This window comes from Vulpes lagopus, chromosome 1, assembly GCF_018345385.1.
Source record: "Vulpes lagopus strain Blue_001 chromosome 1, ASM1834538v1, whole genome shotgun sequence".
Lineage (NCBI taxonomy): Eukaryota > Metazoa > Chordata > Mammalia > Carnivora > Canidae > Vulpes > Vulpes lagopus.
Window position 1 is genome coordinate 20,812,152 of NC_054824.1, and position 25,539 is coordinate 20,837,690.

A 25,539-nucleotide genomic window follows, 5' to 3' on the forward strand; every position below is an offset into this window, starting at 1 on the left:
ATGTCCCATTTTGGGTGTTATTTCTTTTTTTAGAATGATATGTTCTTTCCGAATAACATTAATGTCTTTCTGTCTATCTGGCACATATAAAATAGTATAAATTACAGAATTTAGTTGTTTCTAAATTCTAGAAATTGAATAAAAACTCAATATAATATTTAAAAATGCAACTGTTGTCAGTATTAATTAGGGAGAACACCTTGAGATTTACATTCCTCCCATAGCCGGAAAGGAATTGTTATCAAACTCAGCTGTACATTAGCTTCATCTGAGAAACATTTGAAAAATACTGATGGCTGACTCTAACTGTAGAGTATTCTGAAATGAATCCCAGGCATCAGTAAATCCAATATAGATTTTTAAAAAGTATAGGATAATAATACATTATATTTTGTTTTGAATTCTTACCATATGCCAGGAATGGTTTTAAGCATTTAATGTATATTTATACATTAAATTTCTAGAACAATTCTATTTATGAAGCATGCGATCTGATTATGGGTATGTTAAAGCTGAGAAAGCTAAGGCACAGGAAGTTTGGTTCCTTGCTCAAGGCTGCATAATTTGCAAATAAACAGTGGAACCCATGATCGGATCCAGTATACTAGTTCATGGGGGCCATGCCCTTCACTCCTACACTCTACTGCTTAGATTAAAAAAAAAAAAAAAAACTACAAAATAATTAAATGTTACATCTTATAGTACTGTTAACAAAGGAAATATTATTTTAGGAAAAAAGTTATAATTCTGTATTAGCTGAAGCAGAGAAAGGATGTTTCCATAAGTTGTGACTTATTAGTGGAAGCCGTTACAGAAAAATCATGCACTGTTGTTATTCAGTTGATATAAAGTTCTCTCTTGCAGATTATAGACTTGATGGCAGCATTCCTGATAATAAGTTTAAATATGTAGTTATACAGTTAAACACTGCATTAGAAATGATTTTTTTTGTAACAGGGAAATTCGGGGGGCACTTGGGTGGCTCAGTGGTTGAGTGTCTGCCTTCTGCTCAGGTCATGATCCTAGGGTGCTGTGATCAAGTCCCATATCAGGCTCCCTGCAGGAAGCCTGCTTCACTCTCTGCCTATGTATCTGCCTCCCTCTCTGTGTCTCTCATGAATAAATAAATCTTAAAAAAAAAAAAGAAAGAAACAGGAAATTTTTTTGTGTGGTTTGCTCTTTACTGCGTCCCAGGAATTTACTAGCACTTGGTTCACATCTCATCTAGACTATTACATTTACATGTGCATTCAAAATGTGCATATTCACATTTTAACTCGATTTCTACATTAAAATCTCCTGAAAGTGAGAATTTTGGCCTCATCATCTCAGTAGTCCATACAATTCTCAGTTTATATTTTTCAGTCATGAAAATTTTTATGTTGAATTTATAATAAAAAGAAACTCTCATCAGAAATCAATAACCGTGTTGTTAGAGTGATCTTACCTTCTAGGCATTTTAGTGTAATAGTGAAAGGTACTTAAGACTAATGCTAGAGTACTTTTAAAAGACATTGCTACTCAGAATGCTAATATATGATAAGTAGCTTGTCCCATAAAGAAGATCATCAAGGAGTCTGCAAAGAAAAAGAAATGCTTCTTTCATCAAGAAAGTTTTGCGAAGGAAAAAGATGTCAGCTGAGCAATAATAAAAAAAAAAGAAAACATACTGTTGTAGATGTATATCTGACATAAATTCCTCACCTCCTCAAAGGCCATTGACTGACAGCTGCACAGAGAGTAGCCAATCTGCACTTAGAGTGGTGCTGTCTTTTTTTTTAATTTTTTTTAATTTTTATTTATTTATGATAGTCAGAGAGAGAGAGAGAGAGAGAGAGAGAGAGAGGGGCAGAGACATAGGCAGAGGGAGAAGCAGGCTCCATGCACCGGGAGCCCGACGTGGGATTCGATCCCGGGTCTCCAGGATCACACCCTGGGCCAAAGGCAGGCGCCAAACCGCTGCGCCACCCAGGGATCCTGGAGTGGCACTGTCTTAAACATTTAAGTGATAATAAATTTATTTACTACTCATTTCCTTTTATTAAGCAATGACTCTAAATGAATTTTAACAATGGCCACATTTTGCCTGTCCTATCCATGTAACCTCACCCACCTTTTTGTCACTAGCTGGCACTAGACTGCTCTGAAATATTTTATTCTCCTTAGAGGATTCATATTAAATACTGGTTTACCAGCAGTTTTATTGAAGCATAATTTACAAGAGAAACATATGGGGAAGACCCATGCTTATTGGTAAAGGGCTGGTCAAATATATTATAGTACATGTGTATAATGAAATAAACAGCTGATGAAAGAGCTAGCAGATCCGTGTGTGTAATGCAATTTTTGAAACATCAAGGTTTTCAACTGTGCTATGAGAATATTGCCATTCATGTAAAAACTGCATATATTTATACACACCTAGACTATTTCTGGAAAGAAAGCAAAGAAACTAAGAATGGTTGCTAGAGAAGAGTAACTTTGTGACATGGGACCAGATTGGGAGAGAGTCTTATACCTTTCAAATTTTGTAGCATATACATGAATTTGCCCCTTAAAAAAAATCTCTATTCCATTTAACCTCTTCTGGTATACGCAGGTTCTGGGACTGTTGCCTACTGAGCAGATCCCTAAGGGTCTCTTCATCATTATGGCACATCATGGATTCTCAACAAATGTTGAATGAATGAATGAATGCTCTGCTTTCCCCCTTCTAGAGTCTGCTCTCACCTGGAATTATTGTGCTATAGTTGAAACCAGATGGGACTGAGAACTTAAAAACACGGGATTCAATTTAAAATCTGCCCCTGAGGGATCCCTGGGTGGCGCAGCGGTTTAGCACCTGCCTTTGGCCCAGGGCGCGATCCTGGAGACCCGGGATCGAATCCCACGTCGGGCTTCCAGTGCATGGAGCCTGCTTCTCCCTCTGCCAGTGTCTCTGCCTCTCTCTCTCTGTGTGACTATCATAAATAAATAAAAATTTTAAAAATAAAATAAAATAATAAATAAAATAAAATAAAATAAAATAAAATAAAATCTGCCCATGAGGGGCAGCTGGGTGGCTTAGTGCTTGAGCATCTGCCCTCAGCTCAGGGCATGATCCTGAGGTCCTGGGATCAAACCCTGCATCAGGCCCCTGGGCTTCTCCCGAGGCTTCTCCCTCTGCCTATGTCTCTGCCTCTGTGTGTGTGTGTCTCTCATGAATAAATAAATAAAAATCTTTAAAAATAAATAAATAATAAAATCTGCCCCTGAGTGGAAGCTACTTAAGTTTCTGTAACCCTTAGTTTCTTCACCAATAAAATAGAACAGTACCTACTTCACAGGGTTGTAGTACAGAAGAAAGAAGATTATATACATATGTATTACTATATAAAGAAGATTACATATATAAATATTGCAGACTGTAATAGATTTATAGATTTGCCACAGTTCCCTGCACATAATAAATGCCAAACACGTACGTGTTACGTAGAACTGAACTACAGGAGGTCCCCAATTTATAATGGTTAGGCTTAAAATGTTTTGACTTATGATTTTTTAACCTTACAAAAGGGGCAAAAGTGATGCATATTTTCTCAGAATTGTACTTGTACTTCTAATTTTGAACGTTGATGTTTTCCTGAGCTAGTGATAATGTGGTACGATCCTCTCTTGTGAGACTGGACAGCGGCCCTGAGCTGTAGCTCCCATTCAGCCGCTCCATCGCAAGGGTGAACGGCTGATATGCTTACAAGCATCCTGTTTTTTGCTTTCAGTACAGTATTAAATCAATTACATGAGATACTCAGTACTTTATTCTAGAATAGGTTATGTGTTAGATGATTTTGGCCAAGTGTAGGCTAATCTAAGTGTTCTGAGCATGTTTAAGGTAGACTAGGCTAACTGCTGTGAGGTTTGGTAGGTTAGGTGTATTTTAATGCATTTCTAACTTAATATATTTTCAACTTAGATGCATTAATCTGGGCATGACCCCAACATAAGTTGAGGGAGATCTGTAGTAAAAAAGCATTACCTGTTCTTAAAATGATAGATTAAAATGTATGATTTAATATTGAGGATTCCTTAACCTTTCTGAATTGTTATATTAGATCATCATTTAGTTACTCCTTTGTTGGCATGACTGACGTGAAGAGTACAGCTAGTTCTGGGAAGATGCCTATTTTATACCTACTGTTTATCCAACATTTTACTTTATTTACATTGAGAGTTGCAATTACATTGTAGTTATATGAAAATGACAAATTAAGCCCTCATCAATTTACATTTTAGAAGTTAGCAGGAGTCCCATTATACATTTAGGACCAATTGCTGCTGTATGTAGCTTTTCTCCACACCCTCACCTCCTTGCCCTTAATGCATTTTGCATAGAGATTTTGCCGGGGAGTGCTAACTCCTATGGTAATTAATTAAACATGCAAACAATTGGTTGTTAATCATCTGATAGTAGCAGAGAAGACAATTTTATTATTAGCAAGATGTTTTCTCAGATCATTTTTACAGAGATGTTGTGACTGTATCTTTAAAGACAAGGCCATTCTTAGTTATTCAGATAGCGGAGTAGTGACTTCTGTTGTTCCTGTTATGTATTTTATCACTCTACCGGAAATGTATTGACATGACTTACATATATCCCTGACTTGGATTCCAATCCAGGATGCTCTCTTTTCCTGCACTGTTAGTTCAACATCAATATCACTTTTTCACAGAACTTTCAGAGGTTATTTTTAGCTCTCACTCAAGTTGTCTTTTTAGTAGTTGTTTTTAAATGTTATTTCAAAGTCTCTTCTGTGATACATCTTATTTATTCTGTTGTAAATCTTACATTTTGAATAAAACATCATCATCCTCATTGGTATGCTAACTGTGTAGCAATGCAAAGTATGTAATTTAATTTTGAAAAAAAAGATCAATTTATTTCCCACTGGTTTTTTTTTTTTTTCAACTACTTATGGAATGAGACCTTGTCTGTTTTAGCCTCAGATCATGCTTTTATCCAACCAAAAATAATTTGACAGACATCTATTGCAAATGGGTTGTTCATAATTGCTGCAGACTCAAATGCCCTTAGTCCCTGCACTTTTTCTTTCATATAGAATTTTGTAAGTATTACTCATAATATTATTAGTGACTATTTTTTCATGAGATTAGTGAAATCACATGTTAAAACTTTTTTTTAAAGATGTATTTATTTTTTGAGTGGGGGAGCACACACAACTGGGTGGGGGGATAGACAGAGGGAAAAAATCCTCAAGCAGACACCCTGCTAAGCACAGAACCCCACAATGGCACTCAGTCTCAGGACCCTGAGATCACAACCTGAGCCAAAACCAAGAGTTGGATGCTCAACCAACTAAGCCACCGAGACACCCCATTTGTTAGAATTTTTTATGTATTCTAACATACCCTAAAAATAGAATTGATATGTTACAATGATACTCCACTGGGTCATGTCTACTTATGGCCTAGTGTTTGTTATTGAAGTAAATTTATATATATTTTTTTATATATTTGTCCAGTAGCATAAAAATGAAACATCTGTGGGGAAAAGTGAGAATGCTAAAAGTTGGGTTATAAAATGCTAAGCTTGGAGGGGATGGGTGACGGGCACTGAGGCGGACACTTGACGGGATGAGCCCTGGGTGTTTTTCTGTATGTTGGTAAATTGAACACCAATAAAAATTAATTTAAAAAAAAAATTTAAAAAAAATAAAAAAATAATAAAAAAGTAAAAAGAAAAAAAAGAAATAACAGAAAATAAAATAAAATAAAATAAAATAAAAAATAAAATAAAATAAAATAAAATAAAATAAAATAAAATAAAATGCTAAGCTTCTAGGAATACACATATTGGCTATTTCAAACAATTGTTACAAATGAATTCCATACTGGATAGCAAATAAAGCATTAAATAAAGACTTATTCGATTATTGTCAGATTTGCATTTGACTGTATTCTAAAAATTTCTTCATTTTCATTGTTTGTATTTACCACATGGAAATCTAACAACTGTCAATATATTTAGCAACTTGAGATACATGGTAAGAGGTCATTTCATGTTCATCTATCCAACAATACCTCACTGTATTGTTTAGAAATACAAATACTATTTTTTCACGCACCATTCTTTATTGAAATTCGGTGAGAATGCTTAACTACAATAAAAATAATGACTAGTGTAAATAAATTACTTTTTAAAGCCAAAATCAAATTTATGAGCTTCGTTCACGTTCCACCAAACACACACACACACACACACACACACACACACACACACACTTCCAAATATGTATTGGAGATTTTTTTTTCCTATAAGACATTGAATTTTGAGTCCTAATGAAGATCAAAATTCTTTGACTCCATGCTATTTCAACATAAAGTCTGACAGATCACATTATTAAACTATCACTAACCTTTTTTCGTAGACTTCATTAAAATTCCAGGAAGTCTATTTTTATTTTTTACAATGTTTATTAGTTTTCTCTTGCTCCCATAAAAAACTACCGCAGAAACCTTAAAGCAACACTTGTTTGTTATCTTCTAGCTCTGTGGGTCAGAATTGTGGGTGCAGCAGGGCTCAACTGGATTCTCAATTGCCAGCCTCACTAGCTGAAAACAGGTTGTTAGCTGCACTGGCCTGTTACATGGAGGCTCTGGGGAAGACCCACATCCAAGTTCATTCATGATGTTGTCAGAATTTGGGGCTTTTGTACTTGTAGTATTGTGGCCTCCATTTCCCTTTCACTGTCAGCCAGGGCCAGTCTCTGATCCTAAAAACTACTACACTCCGTATCTTCTCATGTTTCCCATGTGGCCCCTCCAACAATGGCAGGTTGATTTATTCTCATATTTAAAATCTCTCTGGCTCTTCCTTCTATAGCATCTCTCTGACTCTGGCTGGAGAAATTTCTCTGCTCCTAAGAGCTGATGTGATTAGATTGGGCCAACAGGCAAAGATCCAGGACAATACCTTTATTGGAAGGTGTATAACCTTAATTACATCTGCAGTGTCCCCTTTGACATGTAATGTTACATATCCACATGTTCCAGATACTAGAGTATGGACATCTTTAGAGGGCCATTTATCTATTATACAATGTTTTTAAATTATCTTTTTCCTCCACTTCATGCTGGGAAATTTTCCCATGTATGTAGTAAATTTAATATTTTATCAGGAAAAAATAGAGTCCTTATAAGTATTCTCTATCTTGTAATTTAAATATATCTGCTATACTTGATTTTAATTAGAAATTGATTAAGATCGAGATGCCTCAGTGGCTCAGTCAGTTAAGCATCTGCCTTTGACTCAGATCATGATTCCATAGTCCTAGCTTTGAGCTCCACATCAGGCTCCCTGCTCTGCATGGAGTCTGCTTCTCCTTCTCCCTCTGCTCCTCACCTCCCACCACCACTCATGCACTCTCTCTTGCTCACTGTCTCTCTCTCTAATAAAAATAAATAAATAAATAAATAAATAATTAATAAGTAAGTAAGTAAATAAATAAATAAATGAAATTTTAAAGAATTAAAAAAGAACTTGATTAAGATTGAAACCTTGCACCAGTACTAGAAGCTTAAAATCTGTAAAACGTTGATTGGCTCAGGTTTGTACGTAAACCCACCATTCTTACTGATTATTTTTAAATTCAAATCCTTGTACTAACAATTGCAGCCCACAGGTTTTATTTTGGTCTGTTATTAGACCTTCGATTTCCTTACATCAACTTCATCAACTTTGTTCTTTTGTGTTGAGATTTTCCACTTTGAGCGGTAGAAACCATTTTCTGAATTTTCTAAGATCTTTCACTGTCAATTGTAGAGACTCCATATATGTCCCTAATAAGTTGTGAGAATCTTTAGGGGTAGAAAAAGTTCCATCTGTTTCTTCGGTTGAAATTAATTTTTATATTCAAATATTGCTAGAAACTTAGGTGAGAAATGAATGTGTTAAATTTTTGTTAGAAACCCTGTTAAAAATTTATATTTAAGAACTCCTCTCTATGTAGTATTTGTTTTTCCTACATTTTCCAATTTAGGAAATTTATTTAATTACTATTTATTAGCATCACATCAATTTCAATGACAGTAGGTTTTGTTTCACTTTACTAAGTACAAAAATTATAATTTAAATGTCATAACACCTAACTTGATCTTAAGTATGTATATATTTTAGTTGTAGACATTTCTTTTCAAACTGAACTTCAGATTGTAGTTAATTGGATATTTTGGTGTAACAGTGAGTGTATCATTTAAATTGTTACAATGTGATTAATTTAGATCAACTATATTAAGCATAGAGATCATTGTGTCTTAAGATTAAGGTCTTTGTAGCACTTCAATTTTACCTTTACATATAACTTTGTCTGAAAGTAATGACTGTTAGAATCCAACTAGCTTAGAGATATTTTTGTTTATAAGGTATATATCTTTATGCCTAAGATATTGAAACTCAAGGGAAAATATTATCAATTCTCTTGTACCAAAATGTTGTATTTGAAGGACATACAGCAGACAGAGATATTTCCTATCTTGCATTTTGCCTATCCTCAAGGGCCATGTGCTAGTACTTCTAGCTCTGACCCTCTTAAATGTGTGACTCGATATAGTATCAGCAAGGGACACATTTTTAAAAAGGAGATATCTAGAAAATCACGAGTATAGTCATTTATAGCTGTGGCTCCTTGTACAAAAGAGGGAAAAGTCATTGTTAATGCTGTGATATGGGTTTCAAAATACCGTATATTACAAATGCATTTTTTGACATCTTTTTCCCCCAAGCCCCAAATTACCATAATTTTATTGGTAAAAGTGCTTTTCCAGGAGAAAATAATGAATATAATTTTACAGTGTAACTTGCTGAAATCAAATCTCATTATATACTTAGATTTTGCTAGGATGTGTCATAAACAAACTGAGGTACATCTATGCCGCAAGTCTCCTCCATACCTTGGAGAATGCAGTCTCTCTTCACCTTACTATTTAGGATAGAAACTAAACAAAGTGTCATATAGTTTGCTTTACACTGAAAATCACATTAAGCCGGGTGTGTTGTGTGAAAGAGACCTAGATGGCACCTCCCAGCTCTCTATTTCCAGCGAATGTTTCCAAATAGCCCACATCATATCATAAACCCCAATCAGAGACCAACAGCCTTACTGAGTAATTCAGCCTATTGGCTACTACTGCAGTAGTCTTACTTGTGCTGCATTCTAGGGTTTTTTTTAATTATTATTACAATTTAAATACAGATTTTTTCCGAATGATTTTAAGTGAATTAGAGTACTGGAGATTATTTGCTAAGTAGAATCTCACCTCAAAATTCAGTGGGGTTTGTATTTCCCCAGGCTCAGGCTTGAGGATGTAGCCTCTTGAACATCCTAGGCGGCTGAAATATGCTAAGCATGTTCTGGATGGAGAGACAAATTCTTTAGAATTTAGAAACAAATTCTTCTTCTGCACTACATTCAAGTTTTAAAAGTTATAGCAAAATAAGACTTCTTATTAGAAATTTGTTTCATTGGAAACATATCAGAAATGCATCTAGTCTGTAAACACAGTCTGCTGAGTACTTCAGCTGCATCCCCCTAAAGGGAAAGTTGCTCCACTTAATATGCCCTAGTTACGCTTCTGTTAGTAATCTGATAGGAAATGGGAATCATGCATCTTCCACGTCCTTCCCTGAAAATCGCCAAGCCAGAGAGAAGTGAAAAATGCTTTTTCTTAGACATTGATACAAGACAATATTAAGAAGTAGAAGAAACAAAATAAAGTCAAAAGGATAAACATCAGAAGCTTGCTTAAACAGCTTTGGCCCTATATAATTGCTTTTCTGTCAGCAGGATTATTAACAATTTTGGACATCTGAAAATTAAATTAACAGCCTGAAAATATTTTACAGAATGAGATAGAGCATGATACATGAAACATAATGACCCCACTGAAATTCAGCCAACCCAGTACAGCTACTCATTTAGACAGAGAAGACAACTAGTTAATCATCACCGAGCAAATTAGACAGAGCAAATTAGTTTGCTACATTCCACAGTCTTAGCTACCAAAAAGAGTATATGCCACTAATTAGAATGAAAGGACTCTAAGCATATTATTATCTATATAGAAAGAGAGAGCAAAATTGTAGCTTGAATTGCTTCTATCAAAGCTTGAAGCCTAGGTTACATAGAATTATATGTGTGAGTCTATATGTGTGTGTGTGTGTGTGCGTGTGTGCATTCATACACATATTTAAGTAGCAGCAGCTTTAGCGTTCTCTTGCATCTTGACCTAATGAAGTGTAAAAAATTTTTCCCAAGGTTAATTGGAATTCTTTGGGAATACACACACACATGCACGCATGCACTTGCACACACGCCCCTACACACAGTTAAAACATAAAAACGTTTTTTTTTTTTAAAGTGTGATCCCTTTAATTGAAGGCCAAAGTAGCCATTTCATATCATTTTTTCTTACACAGTATTAAACTACTTTTTTTCTTTTAAAAAGTGTATTGCCATTGCATGTGAAGTAAATATTTGGACTTAGTTTATCACTGGAGATTAATCTGAAATCATATTTTGTAGCCTTAATTAGCATTCATTTGCTTAATTGTCATTCTCAGCCCCATCATTTCCATTTTTCACTAACTTGAACAATGCTATCTTCTGCTGTTTGCACTTTAATTTAAATTTCTATTAAGGTTTATGAACAGTAATAAGGTCCTGTTTGAATATTCATTAGCTTCTGAATTGTGAGCTATGAAAAGGTGCTTTCTTTTACCTTAATGAAACTGGCACAGCATGGGACTGATCAGTTGTGACATTTGATTTGAGGCATCCAGTGAATTTTCTCATTGTTTATTGACATGTCTTGTCCAAACAGCTCCCTCGCAAGTGAGCGGAGTGATGAAGGAGAGGGTGCTGCAGCGGAGTGTCGAGCTTTCCTGGCAGGAACCAGAGCATCCCAATGGAGTCATCACCGAATATGAAATCAAGTATTACGAGAAAGTAAGTGCTAAGAACAGCTGAAATGTGCAGCCGATGTGTCTCATGTCATCCTACTGCACTGTAGACTGAACTTGGTCATTATGCCAACTATTTGGAGCTATTTTGCAATTCATAGTTAATTTTAGCCATTTTTAATAACCATCCTATTGCATCTCAGGTTCATCGTTATTATGATTGCTATATATTGTTTCTAGGTTACACAAAGGAAAATATTCCACTAGTGGTATATTTGTTTGATTTTTGATATAGTTATTAGATACAAGATGTTTTAGTATCATGGGGCCACACAGCCCAATGCATTTTTGAAAAAAGAAGTGGTTCTTTTATGATCTCTACTTGGGCATTTAATGATTTTATTTATGTGGTTTTATTGATAATGATGATGGCCTCAAATAATTTAGCAATTTGAAAAAACAAAAATGTTTTCTGTAATAAATAATGTAGTTCCTCTAAACTTTGGAATCTCCTGATGATATTCTGCTCCTTTAAATTCCTCCTGAAATTTATCCCACATATGTTATACTAAATCATATCTACCACTTCTTCACACTCCTTTCTCCATGAAAAATGGGATGGCTAAAACCCAAGCACTGCCCTTTAATCTCTTCATGCTGACTCGAATTTAGTATATAGTCACATAATTGAGTGTATGCATGCGTTTATTTCTGACCCATCTGGAGGGGGATGGGCACCTGTTCACAAATTATTATTTTTTAAAATATTTTTATTTATTTATTCATGAGAGACACACACAGAGAGAGAGGCAGAGACACAGGCAGAGGGAGAAGCAGGCTCCATGCAGGGAGCCTGATATGGGACTCGATCCCGGGTCTCCAGGATCACACCCTGGGCTGAGGGCCGTGCTAAATAGCTGGGCCACCGGGCTGCCCCCTGTTCACAAATCATTACATAGGCTCCACTTCACAGAAAGACTTGGTTCAAGGTGTGAAACATGGAATGATTACTATTACCAATATTAATATTAGTAATTAACATTAAGGTTATTATTAATACAACTGTTACTTATCGACTTAAGTTAGCTAAGATACTGTAACATACATGGCCGTTTTAACCATTTAGACAGAATTTCAAAATAGGAACCCAAAGCTTTGGAAAATCTTGGGGGCTGAATTGACTTGTTTGAATAATTTAAATGCATATAGTGCATTGGCAATAGATACATTTTTCCCTTTGAAGAAAAAACAATTCAAGATTAGTTTCAGTGTTCAGATTGTTTATATTTTTGGTTATTATTTGCATTATGAATTAATGACCTCCATGGCCAAAGTTACATTTTAAACACTTTATTTTTGTACCAGGAAGTACATTTCTTGCCCCATCAAATGTGTTTCTGAGGGAATCCTTGTTTTACTGTTGGTTTTGTTATGTCTCTTTTCCAGTGAGTTCTAAGAGTTTATAGTCAGTGTCTTCTGAAATTTCATCAGATTTCAAAAGCAATGCAATACATTCAAAAAATATGTTGAGTGGTAAATGAGAGTGAAGTTTCTCACAGGGCAAGGAAATATTTTGCACATCCTTACTCTAGAATAGATTTGTTCAAATAGTTTCTTTTCTATTTTGCATGATAAAAACAGAATGTATCTACATTTGCTGAACTTACAAATTAGACAATTATTAGAACAGAATAATATATTGCATTGTAATGTACGTAAGCATGCGATCTCTAGATATCATCATGTCATTTAGTATCAGTTATGCCAAGTTCTTTATTTTGAGATAAATGTATATTTATGATACCAACATTTTTATAAATAATTATAATTAAGACAATCACAAACTAGCTTCACTAAATACAGTTTAAGTATACATTTCTTTACACTTTTGCAAATATCAATGTGAAAGCAAATCAAACAACCAGACTGACATTTTCAGATTTCAATGAATAGTTTTATTGTCAGACATAGTAGAACATAGCTATTTAATATAAAACAAATAAGACACTATCTAAAATTATATATTTTGATGGATAGTTTTTAGCTTTTTAAATAAAAAGTCCATTAGAGTCATATCAATCAAGATTGTTTTGATGGAATATTTTTTATATTCTTTTTTTTTTAAAGATTTTATCTATTTATTCATGAGAGACCCAGATAGAGAGAGAGGCAGAGACACAGACAGAGGAGAAGCAGGCTCCATGCAGGAATTCAGAAAGCCCAATGCGGCACTTGATCCCAGGACTCCAGGATCACTCCTTGGGCCAAAGGCAGGCGCCAAACCACTGAGCCACCCAGGAATTCCCTGTTTTTTATATTCTTGAATTTTTATACTTCTTTAATTTTTAGTCTTATCATATATAATATGACAAACATATTTTTAAGCTCTAGGCCTCTGAATAGTGAGGACATTGAACTAAGTGATCTTTAAAATATCGCCAAACCATAAATTATACACTACTTTAACTTTATGTTGATAATTTTAATTTAAAATACTCCATTAAATACTGTTATTTTATTTTGTGAGAAATGCAGTTTTTAATGAGAGCAATTGATAGGTGAATATGGTGTGGTATTAGCTAAATGTCTTTATTTAATACCTTTCTTTATTTTGTGCATATGAACTTTTGCTTGCTGAATAACATTCAGGAAAAATATTAAAGGAACTACATTATTAAGGAAAAACCTCTACTAAACCATGGATTTTGCAAGTGTACCCAGGTTTTGTTCAATAGGACATTTGATTATATTTATGGCTAAATAGTTCTCACCACTGTACCCTCTACCAACAAAGCAAAAGCTCAAAACATATAAATGATTTAACAAAATTATTTCTCTTTGAAATTTATAGAACAAAGGCATGTGTTCACATTTACATTTTATATTATCTTAGAAACAACTCAATGTTACAATATTCCACAGGGTACAATGTAGCCTTTATAAAAACAATGCAGCAAATTGAAATAAATTGCAAGAATTGGCTGTCAGATTGCCTGGTTGCAATTACAATTAAATATTCCCTGAATATATTGTTTCCAGGATCAAAGGGAACGGACCTATTCGACAGTAAAAACCAAGTCCACTTCAGCTTCCATTAATAACCTGAAGCCAGGAACAGTGTATGTTTTCCAGATTCGGGCTTTTACTGCTGCTGGTTATGGAAATTACAGCCCCAGACTTGACGTTGCTACACTAGAGGAAGCTACAGGTAAAATGTTTGAAGGTAATTACCACCTTTGGTTTGGATTCCTATTCTATAACTGTCAATTTTTTTCCCAGTATGAGGGTACTGATTTGGTTTAAGATTATTTTTATATATAAAGGTAAATATGTAAATATGTAAAGGTTATACAGAATAACACTTTAAAATTTGCTGTTTTGTTTCTCAGTGTTATAATCTTATAATTCAAATGAGTCTCTTTAATACACACTGGGTTTATTTGGAAAAGATGAAGTCAGAAATAGAAACAGGACATGTTCAATTGTGTACTGACACAAGATGTTTCTATAGAACCCAGAACAATATTACCCTGATTACGTCAGCCAAAGGTACTCCTTCAAAGAAACCCCCAAATGAAGCCAGGATATACACAGGGTGAGCCAGAGAAAGATGATCTATAAAAATCTTTGTTAATTGAAGCCACTTGGATTTTAACAATGATTTCAATAATGGCAGTTCAGAGAGAAGATCTTAGATGTTGTATGTATTTTTTTTTATTTTTATCATCACTTTTCATCTTTTATAAAATATTTCAAGCATCCTAGAGAATATATTCAAAGTATATATGAAATATTAGGAATAATAATTAAATGAATATCTCTGTGTCAACCACTCAGCCTAAAAATAGAACATTATGTATCTTGAATCCCCTCTATCATTTTGTTTGTTTTATAATTCAGCAGAACATAACAAAAATGTATGTGTCTATAGGGTAGCACAGATAAGCAGATATATGTTGGAATGCATGTCCCTGTTTATTGTCAGAAAGCAGGATCAGAAAAGCTTGAGTACTATCCTGGTTGTTCTTCCATTCACTGAGGAATCAGGGTGTGTTTCAGCATTTTGCTCTTGATTTCTCCTGATATTACTGCTCAGACCTAGGGTTCACCCAGCTGTTACCTTGTTGTCTTGCCAGTATGGTCTACCCACAAAAGTCTAAACAAACATGAGCTAAAAACTATTATGTGATTTTTTTCTTTCCTCAATTTTTAGTAAAAAGTTTTTAAGTAAATTATTTTTTTTTTTTTTAGTAAATTAAATCAGTATAACTTTGATCAATTATTTTGACTTCAGAAAAATATTTTTATGGCTCTCTTAAAAGGCAAATTGACAAATGTTCTTTGATTAACAAATCCTCTGTAAGTTCACTAACTGCATTTTTCTTTCAAAATATGTTGCTATGTTTTTAAATCAAGCTTTACCTCTCAGAACCTCAAATAATAAAACAGACATTGAAATAAGTTTGAAATAGAAATTATTTATATAGAATTATAGACACAAAGGCATCAGTTGAAAAAATGTCACTTAATTTTGTTTGATAAACTTAACACCATTATTCTTTATTATCTTTTCAAAGTGGAGTATCTAAGATTAAAAATGAGAGCATCTAAGTTCAATGGCAACAAAAACATTAAATCCTTTTATGTTAAGGTTTCAACATTTGAACATTTGAGTGGTCTTGTATCAAATGTGTTCTAGTGGTTTTCATTTTAGACTGATCTCATAATACCACTTTGTGATTTCTCATATAACAAAACCTTAAATGATTTTTTTTTATTCTAATGAAGAGTTTAAACTTAAGTTAGACACATTAATTAGTTGTCTCACATTTATCTAATCATTCTTTATCAGTTAAACCTCTAGGTTTGAAAACTTTCAAAATGAATTTGTTCATTGTGTTCAGTTCATAAGTTGAGGATATTGGGCTAAACTATTTTTTATTGATGCCTGAGATTCATAGATATTATTTTCATTATTTAAAAATTAAATAAGATTCAAAGAAAGTAAGATGCAGTAGTAGAACCTGAATGATCATATGAAATTAATGTTAAAACTAAATTTTTGCACTGGAAAGAATTTGCAATTTTTATCATCAGAATATTCTCTTCCACTAGAATATAAAGTTGATGGAAGTATAATCCATATATTTTCCCTTGCTATTGTCATACCAGTTCCTACTATCAGTGCTTGACAGGTAGAAGGCACTCAGTAAAGAAGCAAGGAATGAATACCTCACAATTATCAACATAGAGCAGATTACCACTATCAATCAGTGCAGTAGGCATATTTCTGGTTTCACATCTTAGCTCCACTATATCCAGTTGTAAGACTGCATAAGTTCATGTACCCTAATTGCTAGGATGGCAATACCTAATTCAATGGTATTCTGAATATGACCTAAGTTAATGCACACAGAGTACATGCAGAAAGTTAGTTTTTATTTACTATTTAGCACAGCCATTCCCAAGCTTTTGTTCTACTAAAAAATACTGAGGATCTCCAAAGAGATTTTGATTATTTCGGTTATATCTATCAATATTCACCATTAGAAATTAAAACTGAGAAAAGTTTCAAACACACAAACAAATATTTCATTTGCCATCAGAATAATGATGTTTTCACATGTCATGTAACTTCCAGAATACTCAACTATGCACCTGTGAGCATATGAGTGTGAAAAAGGCAAATAACATCATATCGTATAAAATAGTTTTATAGCCTGCAGATCCTCTGAAAAGCTCTTGAGGGACCACTAGGTTTCCAGACCACCCTTTGCAAGCAGGGTACTGTGCTAAGAATTAGAGATGCAGAGAGACACATGACACAATTATTCTCTGTTGAAAGTACTTTGAAAGAGAGAGACTTGTACACAAATTCTGCTATACAATTAAGCATTGGAGTGCATGTCCCAATGCTATCGGAGTATCAGGAAACAGTGATCCACTATGCTTGGAAGAAGGGAAAAAGAGAACATGCCACCAAAGAGAAGTCCCTTGAGCAGTGTTTGAAAAGGGAAATTAAACAGATTATTCCATTGCACATATATCCTAAAATCCCCATCTCTTCAGAGTCAATCCTAGTGTTTTTACAATGATAAAACCATGGTGTGGTGATTATGGCACTTAAAGATTACTTTTAAAATTTATTACCCATGAAATAGATGAAAATATTAACCATAAATGTTGACTGTGGAAAGATTAAAGTGTGACCCTGTCTATATATAAAAACGTATAAATATTCACAAATTCTAATCATCATTCACTTGAGTTCAATTTTCTCATTGGAGTTATGTTTCTGACACTAACACAGAACGAAGCCTAAGACAAGCAAAGAATTAGACCCATGAGACACATAGACTGAATGGAAACAATTTCTACACATAGACGTATAATGTTTTCCTCCCTTATGAACAGTAGTTATGAACTACTCTGTTCATATATAGAGAGAGGGGGGAATAGAAAGATAGATAAAAATTTGAAATAAACAACCAAACCAAACCAAAAATCAAAAATACTTGAAAGTTTTTCTTTGTAGAATAATAGCTGCAATTCAGAAATTAAAGCCTAAAAGTTTTCTTTTTCTTCTTTCCCAACCTTCCTTCCTTGTGTAATTCCCTCAGGGAGCTAATCAGCAGGTGGTGAATTAGGGAGAGTGTATATGCCTTTGTTCAGAAACTGTCAATTACACCGGAGCTACTTCACTGTTTTTCGATATAAAATATATCTATAGTTAGCATAGGAATACAAAATTAAGAAATGAGTGGTCAAGAGAAGAACATAGATAAATAGAGAAGAGCCAATCAGAGAAAGCTTCATGCTGCTTGTTGTGGCAAGACATACTCTGCCTACATATAATTTACTGCTCTGGAGACCTAGTCCCTTGCTGCCACCGAGAAGGAGTAGTATTTTCCATCCGGCCTTATATTAAAGATTACAGCTGTTGATTGTTTCAACAATAAGCAAACTATATTAGTTTGACATTATAAATTAAATGATATTTGGAACTGGATCATTTGTTGGAATACACATTTCCATTGTTTTTTACACTCTTTTGATTGTTTCATGAAATCTGCACTGGTATTGAAAATATAATACTCTGGGGAAAATATGACAATTATGAATTATCGTGTAAGTAAAACTTTTCTAATTTGGAAAAATGGAAGTGAGAAAGCCATGTGACTTGATGAGGAATCGGAATCAGGGCCTGCTTTAAAGGACATGTAAACATACACTGCTCCCAAAGAGACTCTCAAGAGAAAGGTCTAGCTAGGCTTGTCTTATTAATAAGCTTAGAAGAATCACTTAGCATTGTACAGGAAGTATCTGCAATTAGATAATGCTAAAATATTTTAAAGTATTTCCAAAGAGTTTGCTCTCTCATAAATAGCCTACCTCATCTCTAACCTAAACTCTCAATTGGGTGTATAGCATACTTTGTCAAATGAGTACAAATAATTCTGCTTATCTTTTTCCTGAATTATGGTACATTATAAAATCAGGAAGATTTACTATGAACCCATGATTATTTTTATTTTATATTGATGGTATGAGAGATAAAGCACTTAAGATGCTTTGAAAAAATTAACAGTATGTGTTGCTTCCTTTTTAAACATATCAGAAGAAGAGACACAGAGATCGAATACCTTGCTGGGGAAAAGATGGAAAGTTAATAACGATTGTAGATCAAAGATCTCTCTCCATTGATTCATAACTAAGTTTTCAACAGCTAAGCGGGGGATAGCCATTCAATAAAGGCATTTTATAAGTATCTTTCATAGCTGAGAAATATAAAATAGATGAAAGTATTGTCGTTGCCACACCCTCAAAATGCAAAACATAAGCATTTATTTAAATTTATATTATTATAATATAATGCATTTATTTAAAATTAGAGGTAAATTACAAAGCATAGATATCTCTTATGCACAAGATTTTGTTTGCCCTCTCAAGTTCTTACATGGTATTGAGTGTTTTTGAGCCTATTTTCTCTCTTTCTAGCAACAGCCGTCTCCAGTGAACAGAATCCTGTTATTATAATTGCCGTGGTTGCAGTGGCAGGGACCATCATTTTGGTGTTCATGGTGTTTGGCTTCATCATTGGAAGAAGGTAGAACACAAATTTGTTCTAATCTTTAACACAGAATGTATTGATTTTTCAGGATTATGTCAGCCTATTACTTACTATTTAGTGTATTAGAATGTTAGAAAGTAAATGCAAAAGCTCTTTGATATAAAATATTAAAGGTCAGTAAATTTCACTTCTCCCAAGGTCAAAATACAATGTGAGTTTAATCATCCACTGCCTTTCATTTAAGAGCAATGAATATTGTAATTTCTTTTGGATGCGTTTTTATTAGTTACTTTTAGTTAGGTTTTCATAATAAATATAGGAGATAGCTGGGGGAAAATGTATGCTTTCACTTACTGGTCTGTGGAGACCATTTAAAATCTGTTGTTGTCATTGTTGTTTTTCAGAAAAAGGTATAAGCAACTATTCACTTACTGATAAATCTAAATCTATGAACTATGTTCCTTCTATTTTGTTTCACACAAAGATTTTATATTCTGTATGTTTTTAATCATATAAGTTAGTATGTTATTATTAATGAGTCCATAACTATGGACAGGAAGTTTCTGTATTTTGTTTATTGCTCTAACTAGCATGTTGTTAAAGAATTAAGGTATGTTGTACTGAATTTTAAATATATAAAGTAGGATCATTGATTGGGATCATCACAAATCTGATTTTTTTCTAGGCACTGTGGTTATAGCAAAGCTGACCAAGAAGGGGATGAAGAGCTTTACTTTCATTGTAAGTGTTTGGCTTTTCTTTATTATTATGTACCCCAATTAATGCAGACACCTGGTTGTTAGTATTGGCATGAATAAATTCCTAATGTCTCATGCTTCAGAATATGTAATGAGCTCAAATGTTGCTTTAAAGCATTTGAACAAGACATTTAGAATGAAAATCATATGATGTGAATTTTAAAATCATAAAATAGATTGAGAAATGTAATCTCTCACAAGAGATTTTAATATTCCTGTAGGATATTTAGCTACTTTTATGTCACGATTTTTCTTTTTGCAAAATAGGCCCAAGTGTTTCATACCATTGTAACAATACTCCATTAATTGTTGTATTGCCCATATTCTAGCTAAGGAATCCATTTGGAATTAGAAGGGTAGACCCTTGATTTCCCACCCAGTGGGTGATGCTACCACGAAAGACAAAGCTATGGAGCCTTTTCTCTTCAGCTACCATACATTGTCTGTCAGACAGATATTGCCCCAGATATAAATTACATAATAATGGGATTCAATTTTCCAGTGTTTTTCTGAGGATTTGGGTTACCTGACTCTTAAAAGTTGATTATAGAAATCATATTTTGATGAGATCTTCAGAAACCCAACAAAACAGATGCCCATCTGTGTTAATCTTATTCCTATTGCAATGTGGATGGCAAGTAAAAAAATGAGAGCTATGCAAATAAATGTTATTAGTTCATGTAGCCAAAGTAAAAACCTCACAATCATATGATTTTAGTTCGGACAATTAATGATGTTCTTCTACAAGCCTATTGTTTTTATTGTTAATCCTTGAAAAGATTAAAAGAAAATTGCATTTATTATTTTTCTTGGTAGCATAATCTTTACTAAAATTTCTCATGGATAGATAAATTGGCCTAAGAATTACATCAATTATAGTGTCATTTATCAAATTACTTTGTCAGTATCTAAAAAGACACTGCCATGTACCCATTCTAAAGTCACAAAAATGTATAAACATCAATCAAGAAAATGTGTGGGTTAAAGACACAAATTGTGCACATTGTTATTATCATTACTATTATCAGTGATGAGAGTGCCATAGACAGTTTATAGAAGATACATAGAAAAAATGGAGGTTACATTTTTTTCTCTTTCACAACATGAATTATTTGTAACACTTCCCCAACAGAAAGGAGCAGATTGAAACCTGAATGCCTAAACTTTTATATCTAGTTTAAAATGTATATAGAATAGTAACCTACAGTTTCGAAAATGCCCAATTCTACCCATTTGTGAATAATTTTATGACAGAGTCATTTAATTTTACCTTCATCAGTATGTCACTTTTCTTTCCGTTATTGAGCATATCTGAGATATCCCCAAATTATCAAATACCTTTTAGCTTATTTGCTTTTAGCTTTCAGGTTAATGCAGAAGGTAAATTGAAACATGGCATATCTAAAACATGTTGTATAACCTTATGTTAAATTGTCATCACTCAGTTTTAATATTTTGATGCCATTTGCTTCTTTTACCTTTGACATCAAGTTTGTAATCAGAAAAAAATAGAGCCGCATGTTTTACTTGCTGACATAGACAAGATAAACTTACTATATAAAAACAGTTTTCATCTCTAGAGCAAAATATGAATGGTGGTTTTAAGATATTTAACACTTGTGAGAAATGTAAATGAGATATTAAAACACAAAAAAGCTTATACTCTTAAATTGAGAGAAGCAACAAACCACAAATTCAGAAATTATGTTAATGTTTTCCTTACTTCGGAACATCCATTTTTAGATGAGTAATGAAAAGCCAAAGTGCACTTCACAATATCCCCTCCTGGTAAATCCTGGATATTTTAGAATCACCTTTTTTACAAAGATATCTTTTCTTGTCATTTGATGAGAACCAGGCATTTTATTTGATTTTATAGCTGTATCTAAAATACGTAAAGCACAATGCTATGGTCACCAGCTATTTACAAGTCAGTGTCCTTTTATTTCATTAGTATACAGACAATTTTCTTAGGTGCTAAGACACCAGATTGAATTTTTACAGGAACATGAAAGCAACCATTTAACTAGCTTTTAGAGCACTGAATTTAATAGAATGTCCAGTCATTTGTATCAGGCGCCCTCAACTCTCCATGGCCCCAAATGCTACATTTAAAGATATAAACACAATGGAGAAGTTTAGTGAAGCAATTCCAATTTACATTTTGTTTCCTCCTACCATTTCTTCTAACAATGTCTTTGAATCCAAGCTGGGCAGTATTTCATGTTTTTATGCCAAAATTGCTCTGGCCTGTCAAAATGTTTTATGACAGCTTGAATAAAGAACCATCAGAGACCCATTTGAGATGCAGAAGGTTACCTCCAATCTAGCTCCCTTATCACAAAACAAAACCAAAAAAAAAAAAAAAAAAACAGTGAAAGAAAGAAAGAAAGAAAGAATAAAAAGGGAGAAGATGGCTCATTCTCCATCTGCCTGCCAATCTAGGAGGTTAACCTATTGTTTTCTTCCCTTCTCTCTTTTTCTCTTTCCCCCTCTTCCCTGTACTCCTTCTTCTATCTTTTCTCTTTCTATCCCCTCTCTCTTTTCTTCTTGTGTTTTTTTTTTCATGTTCAGCTTTAGTAACAAATGAGCATCTGTCAGTTTTATAAACTGCAACAATAATTGTTTAAGACAATCAATTTTGGATAAACAATCAACTACAACAGAATAAATCAAGATTTTTAAATCCCATTTTCTTTAGACATTCTGCTTCTTTTTGTTTGTTATGTGTTTATTTTTAAAATATAATTTTAAGTTAATGTAATGACATAAGCACAGTTAGGCTGCAGTGTAATACATAAAGAAATATATTGTTCTCAAAATAGTAAGATTTAATGAAAAGATTGTTCAGTGGCTTTGTTAAAAACAATAAAGTTTTTTTGAGGATATAGTGTAATTCTTTTTATTGCATTAATATAACCAAATATATGCCTATCTATCTTATCTTTGTCTTTAACCAAATGATTAGATTTGGAATACATTATTGTAATTGAATTTGATTTAAAGTTGACATAGCATTATCTGTTACCTGCATGCTTCTGGGTGCATTTTAAGACGAATTTTAACTTTTAAGATGATTCTATGTTGTTTGAATTTTGACTACCTTTTCTGAGGCATATTGGCTACCTCTTTCCAGAGCCTTATAATTGAAAGTTCATATAAACCATTCCTTTTCAAATTGCTGTCATACATGGTTAGCAGATCCCAGGAATATTGTAAATTTTCTAACTTTACTCTGCATTTTGTATCTGGCCTCTACTGCCCTTCAAGGTGAAGATGAAACTGTGTCTTTAGTAGATTTCTCTCTGATTCTGTGATAGCGGTCCCTCACATCTTGTACTAATTTTATGTATATGTCAACGGTGGTTGGTCTTTAAGAAAATAAATCAAAGGAATAAGTAAGATGTCTAAATGTTTTTAATATTGCTGTCAGTGTAGTAGGCTACCTGTAAATGAAATGTCTTCTTTTCCCAGTGTATTAATTTGATTGATTGACTGACTGATAGATTTACAAATGTGTTTCCAAGTCCATTACAAACCTCAATATGGCTTGAACTATGCCATGATAGCAGTGAATTTAATTAAACCTCCACTCTGATAAGAGTCATGTCAGAGAATTTTGGTGATGTCTTTTGTTGATTTACTGGAAAAGCAATTCAGTTAGTAACCTATGAGCTGGATCCTATGTTACCTATAGAAGCTTGCAGATAATACCTATACGCCAACAGACTGAAGTAGTCTGTTGAAACTGCTGTGAATCAGGTGATGTGGAAGCAAGTTCACTGTTCCAAGGAGCACTCTGCATAATGAAATTCCTGGGCTGACTGCACAATAAGTGCTTTGCTTCATCACAGTCATGCTTTCTTACATCATTACAGTTAAATTTCCAGGCACCAAAACCTACATTGACCCTGAAACCTATGAGGACCCAAATAGAGCTGTCCATCAATTCGCCAAGGAGCTAGATGCCTCCTGTATTAAAATTGAGCGTGTGATTGGTGCAGGTAAGGCTGTTGTAGCTTCCTTGTTCAGCTGTTCCATTTAGCCAGGATCGAAAGTCATACATCATAATGACAGGCAAATAATTATACCTCAAGTATAGAACTTTTGCATTTACCTGAACTGTTGGAAGCAATGAGGCTGTACTTGTTTATGAGAGCTCAAGGAAAAAAAAAAGTGAAAAAGAAGCATGTGGCACAGAGAATCTGTGCATCTTTTGTCTTCTGTTGGATTTTTAACATATCATTCTACTGGAAGCTACTTCATAATAGTTCTGGAATGTTGTTTAGGAAATGACTTAGTATTTTATTTTAATTAATATTAAATTTCTTAATATTGCTGAATTTTGCTGGAATATACATTTCCTCTTACTTGATTTACCGTCTTCTTACCAGGCTTTAATTTTATCTTTTTTTCATGTATTTGTAGGTATCAGCCATTTAATTCCATGCAGAAAATTAATATATGTGACTTATTTACAAGGAATGTTATTTCCTATGTATACAACATATTTTCATAGTAATTATCCATGTTGGGTCCAACTCCATTAAATTTAGCAGTAATGGTACACACGAATTCCAGACTTTTAAATCTTTAAAAAATATTCCCTTCTCAAACAGTAAAAGCAATAGCAATGTTCAGAATTTGCAAATGTGACCTTATGCTTTTGTCACCAGTGTACATTATATACTGTATTTCAAATCTAAATGTTTTTTTTTCATAAAAAGTTTGTGCTAATCCAGTTGAAAAATAGTAGTTTAACAAATAGTTTAGTAAACCTTAAAACTGTTTCTAGAATTATGCATTGACTTTGAGAGAAGAAATATTTTTGAGATTAAAATATACCTGCCTGTTCTATTACTTCAGGAGAATTTGGAGAAGTCTGCAGTGGTCGTTTGAAACTTCCAGGGAAAAGAGATGTTGCAGTAGCCATAAAAACCCTCAAAGTTGGTTACACAGAAAAACAAAGGAGAGACTTTTTATGTGAAGCCAGCATCATGGGGCAGTTTGACCACCCGAATGTTGTCCATTTGGAAGGGGTGGTTACAAGAGGTAGATATTGATCTTTCATTTATCAAGTGGACTGTCAGAAATTAGTGTTATTCTGTACCTAGTTAAAAAACCAAGTTATGAACATATTGCATATTCTAAATGAATGTTTTTCTTGGTATATAACAGACTAACTTCTTCTTTTATGTTACTACCTCTGAAAAAAATCCGTATAAATGAAGACAAGATGAGAGTCAAAGAATAAATCTGATAGACAGATGGAGCGACTGATATTTTCATTCAGTTTCAACATCCATAAAAATGATACACTTTAGTCTTTACACTTTATATCAAGTGTCATTTTCTCTTGAGTTTCATTCATAGAGCAGGAATCAGAAGAGCACACTGACTTTGTTGTTTAATTTTGTGAATCATAAGCATCTTCCAAACAGACAGTAAATGATGCTGAGTTTAGCAGCAGCACTGTGGACATTAGAAACACTCACAGCTCACCCATTCAGCCTCTCAGAAGAGTACCATGTATTTTATCCAGGGTGATAATGGGAATATGCCTGAAGTCTAGGTTATGGTTCCTCGAGCAATGCTTTTTTCCTTATGTATACATATATATATATATATGTGTGTGTGCATTTCTTTTAATTTTAGGGAAACCAGTCATGATAGTAATAGAATTCATGGAAAATGGAGCCCTTGATGCATTTCTCAGGGTAAGTAACAAAACCGTCTTCTCATTCTAAATATACAAT

General features: G+C 33.6%; 1 protein-coding gene across 5 annotated transcripts in view; it reads left to right on the plus strand.

Annotated features, from left to right (window-relative positions):
* EPHA7 (EPH receptor A7) overlaps positions 1 to 25,539 on the plus strand; it is a 170,104-nt gene that overhangs the window by 128,235 nt on the left and 16,330 nt on the right. The window contains exons 6-12 of one of the 5 annotated variants that reach the window (XM_041769621.1): positions 10,876 to 11,000; positions 13,994 to 14,177; positions 18,953 to 19,061; positions 19,711 to 19,766; positions 23,674 to 23,787; positions 24,650 to 24,835; positions 25,439 to 25,500. In XM_041769621.1, the coding sequence (XP_041625555.1) occupies positions 10,876 to 11,000; positions 13,994 to 14,177; positions 18,953 to 19,061; positions 19,711 to 19,766; positions 23,674 to 23,787; positions 24,650 to 24,835; positions 25,439 to 25,500 (836 nt within the window). Of the gene's footprint in view, positions 1 to 10,875; positions 11,001 to 13,993; positions 14,178 to 18,952; positions 19,062 to 19,710; positions 19,767 to 22,357; positions 23,179 to 23,661; positions 23,788 to 24,649; positions 24,836 to 25,438; positions 25,501 to 25,539 lie in introns of those variants that run through there. The other 4 variants (XM_041769634.1, XM_041769615.1, XM_041769630.1 and 1 more) reach the window with 4 other exon arrangements.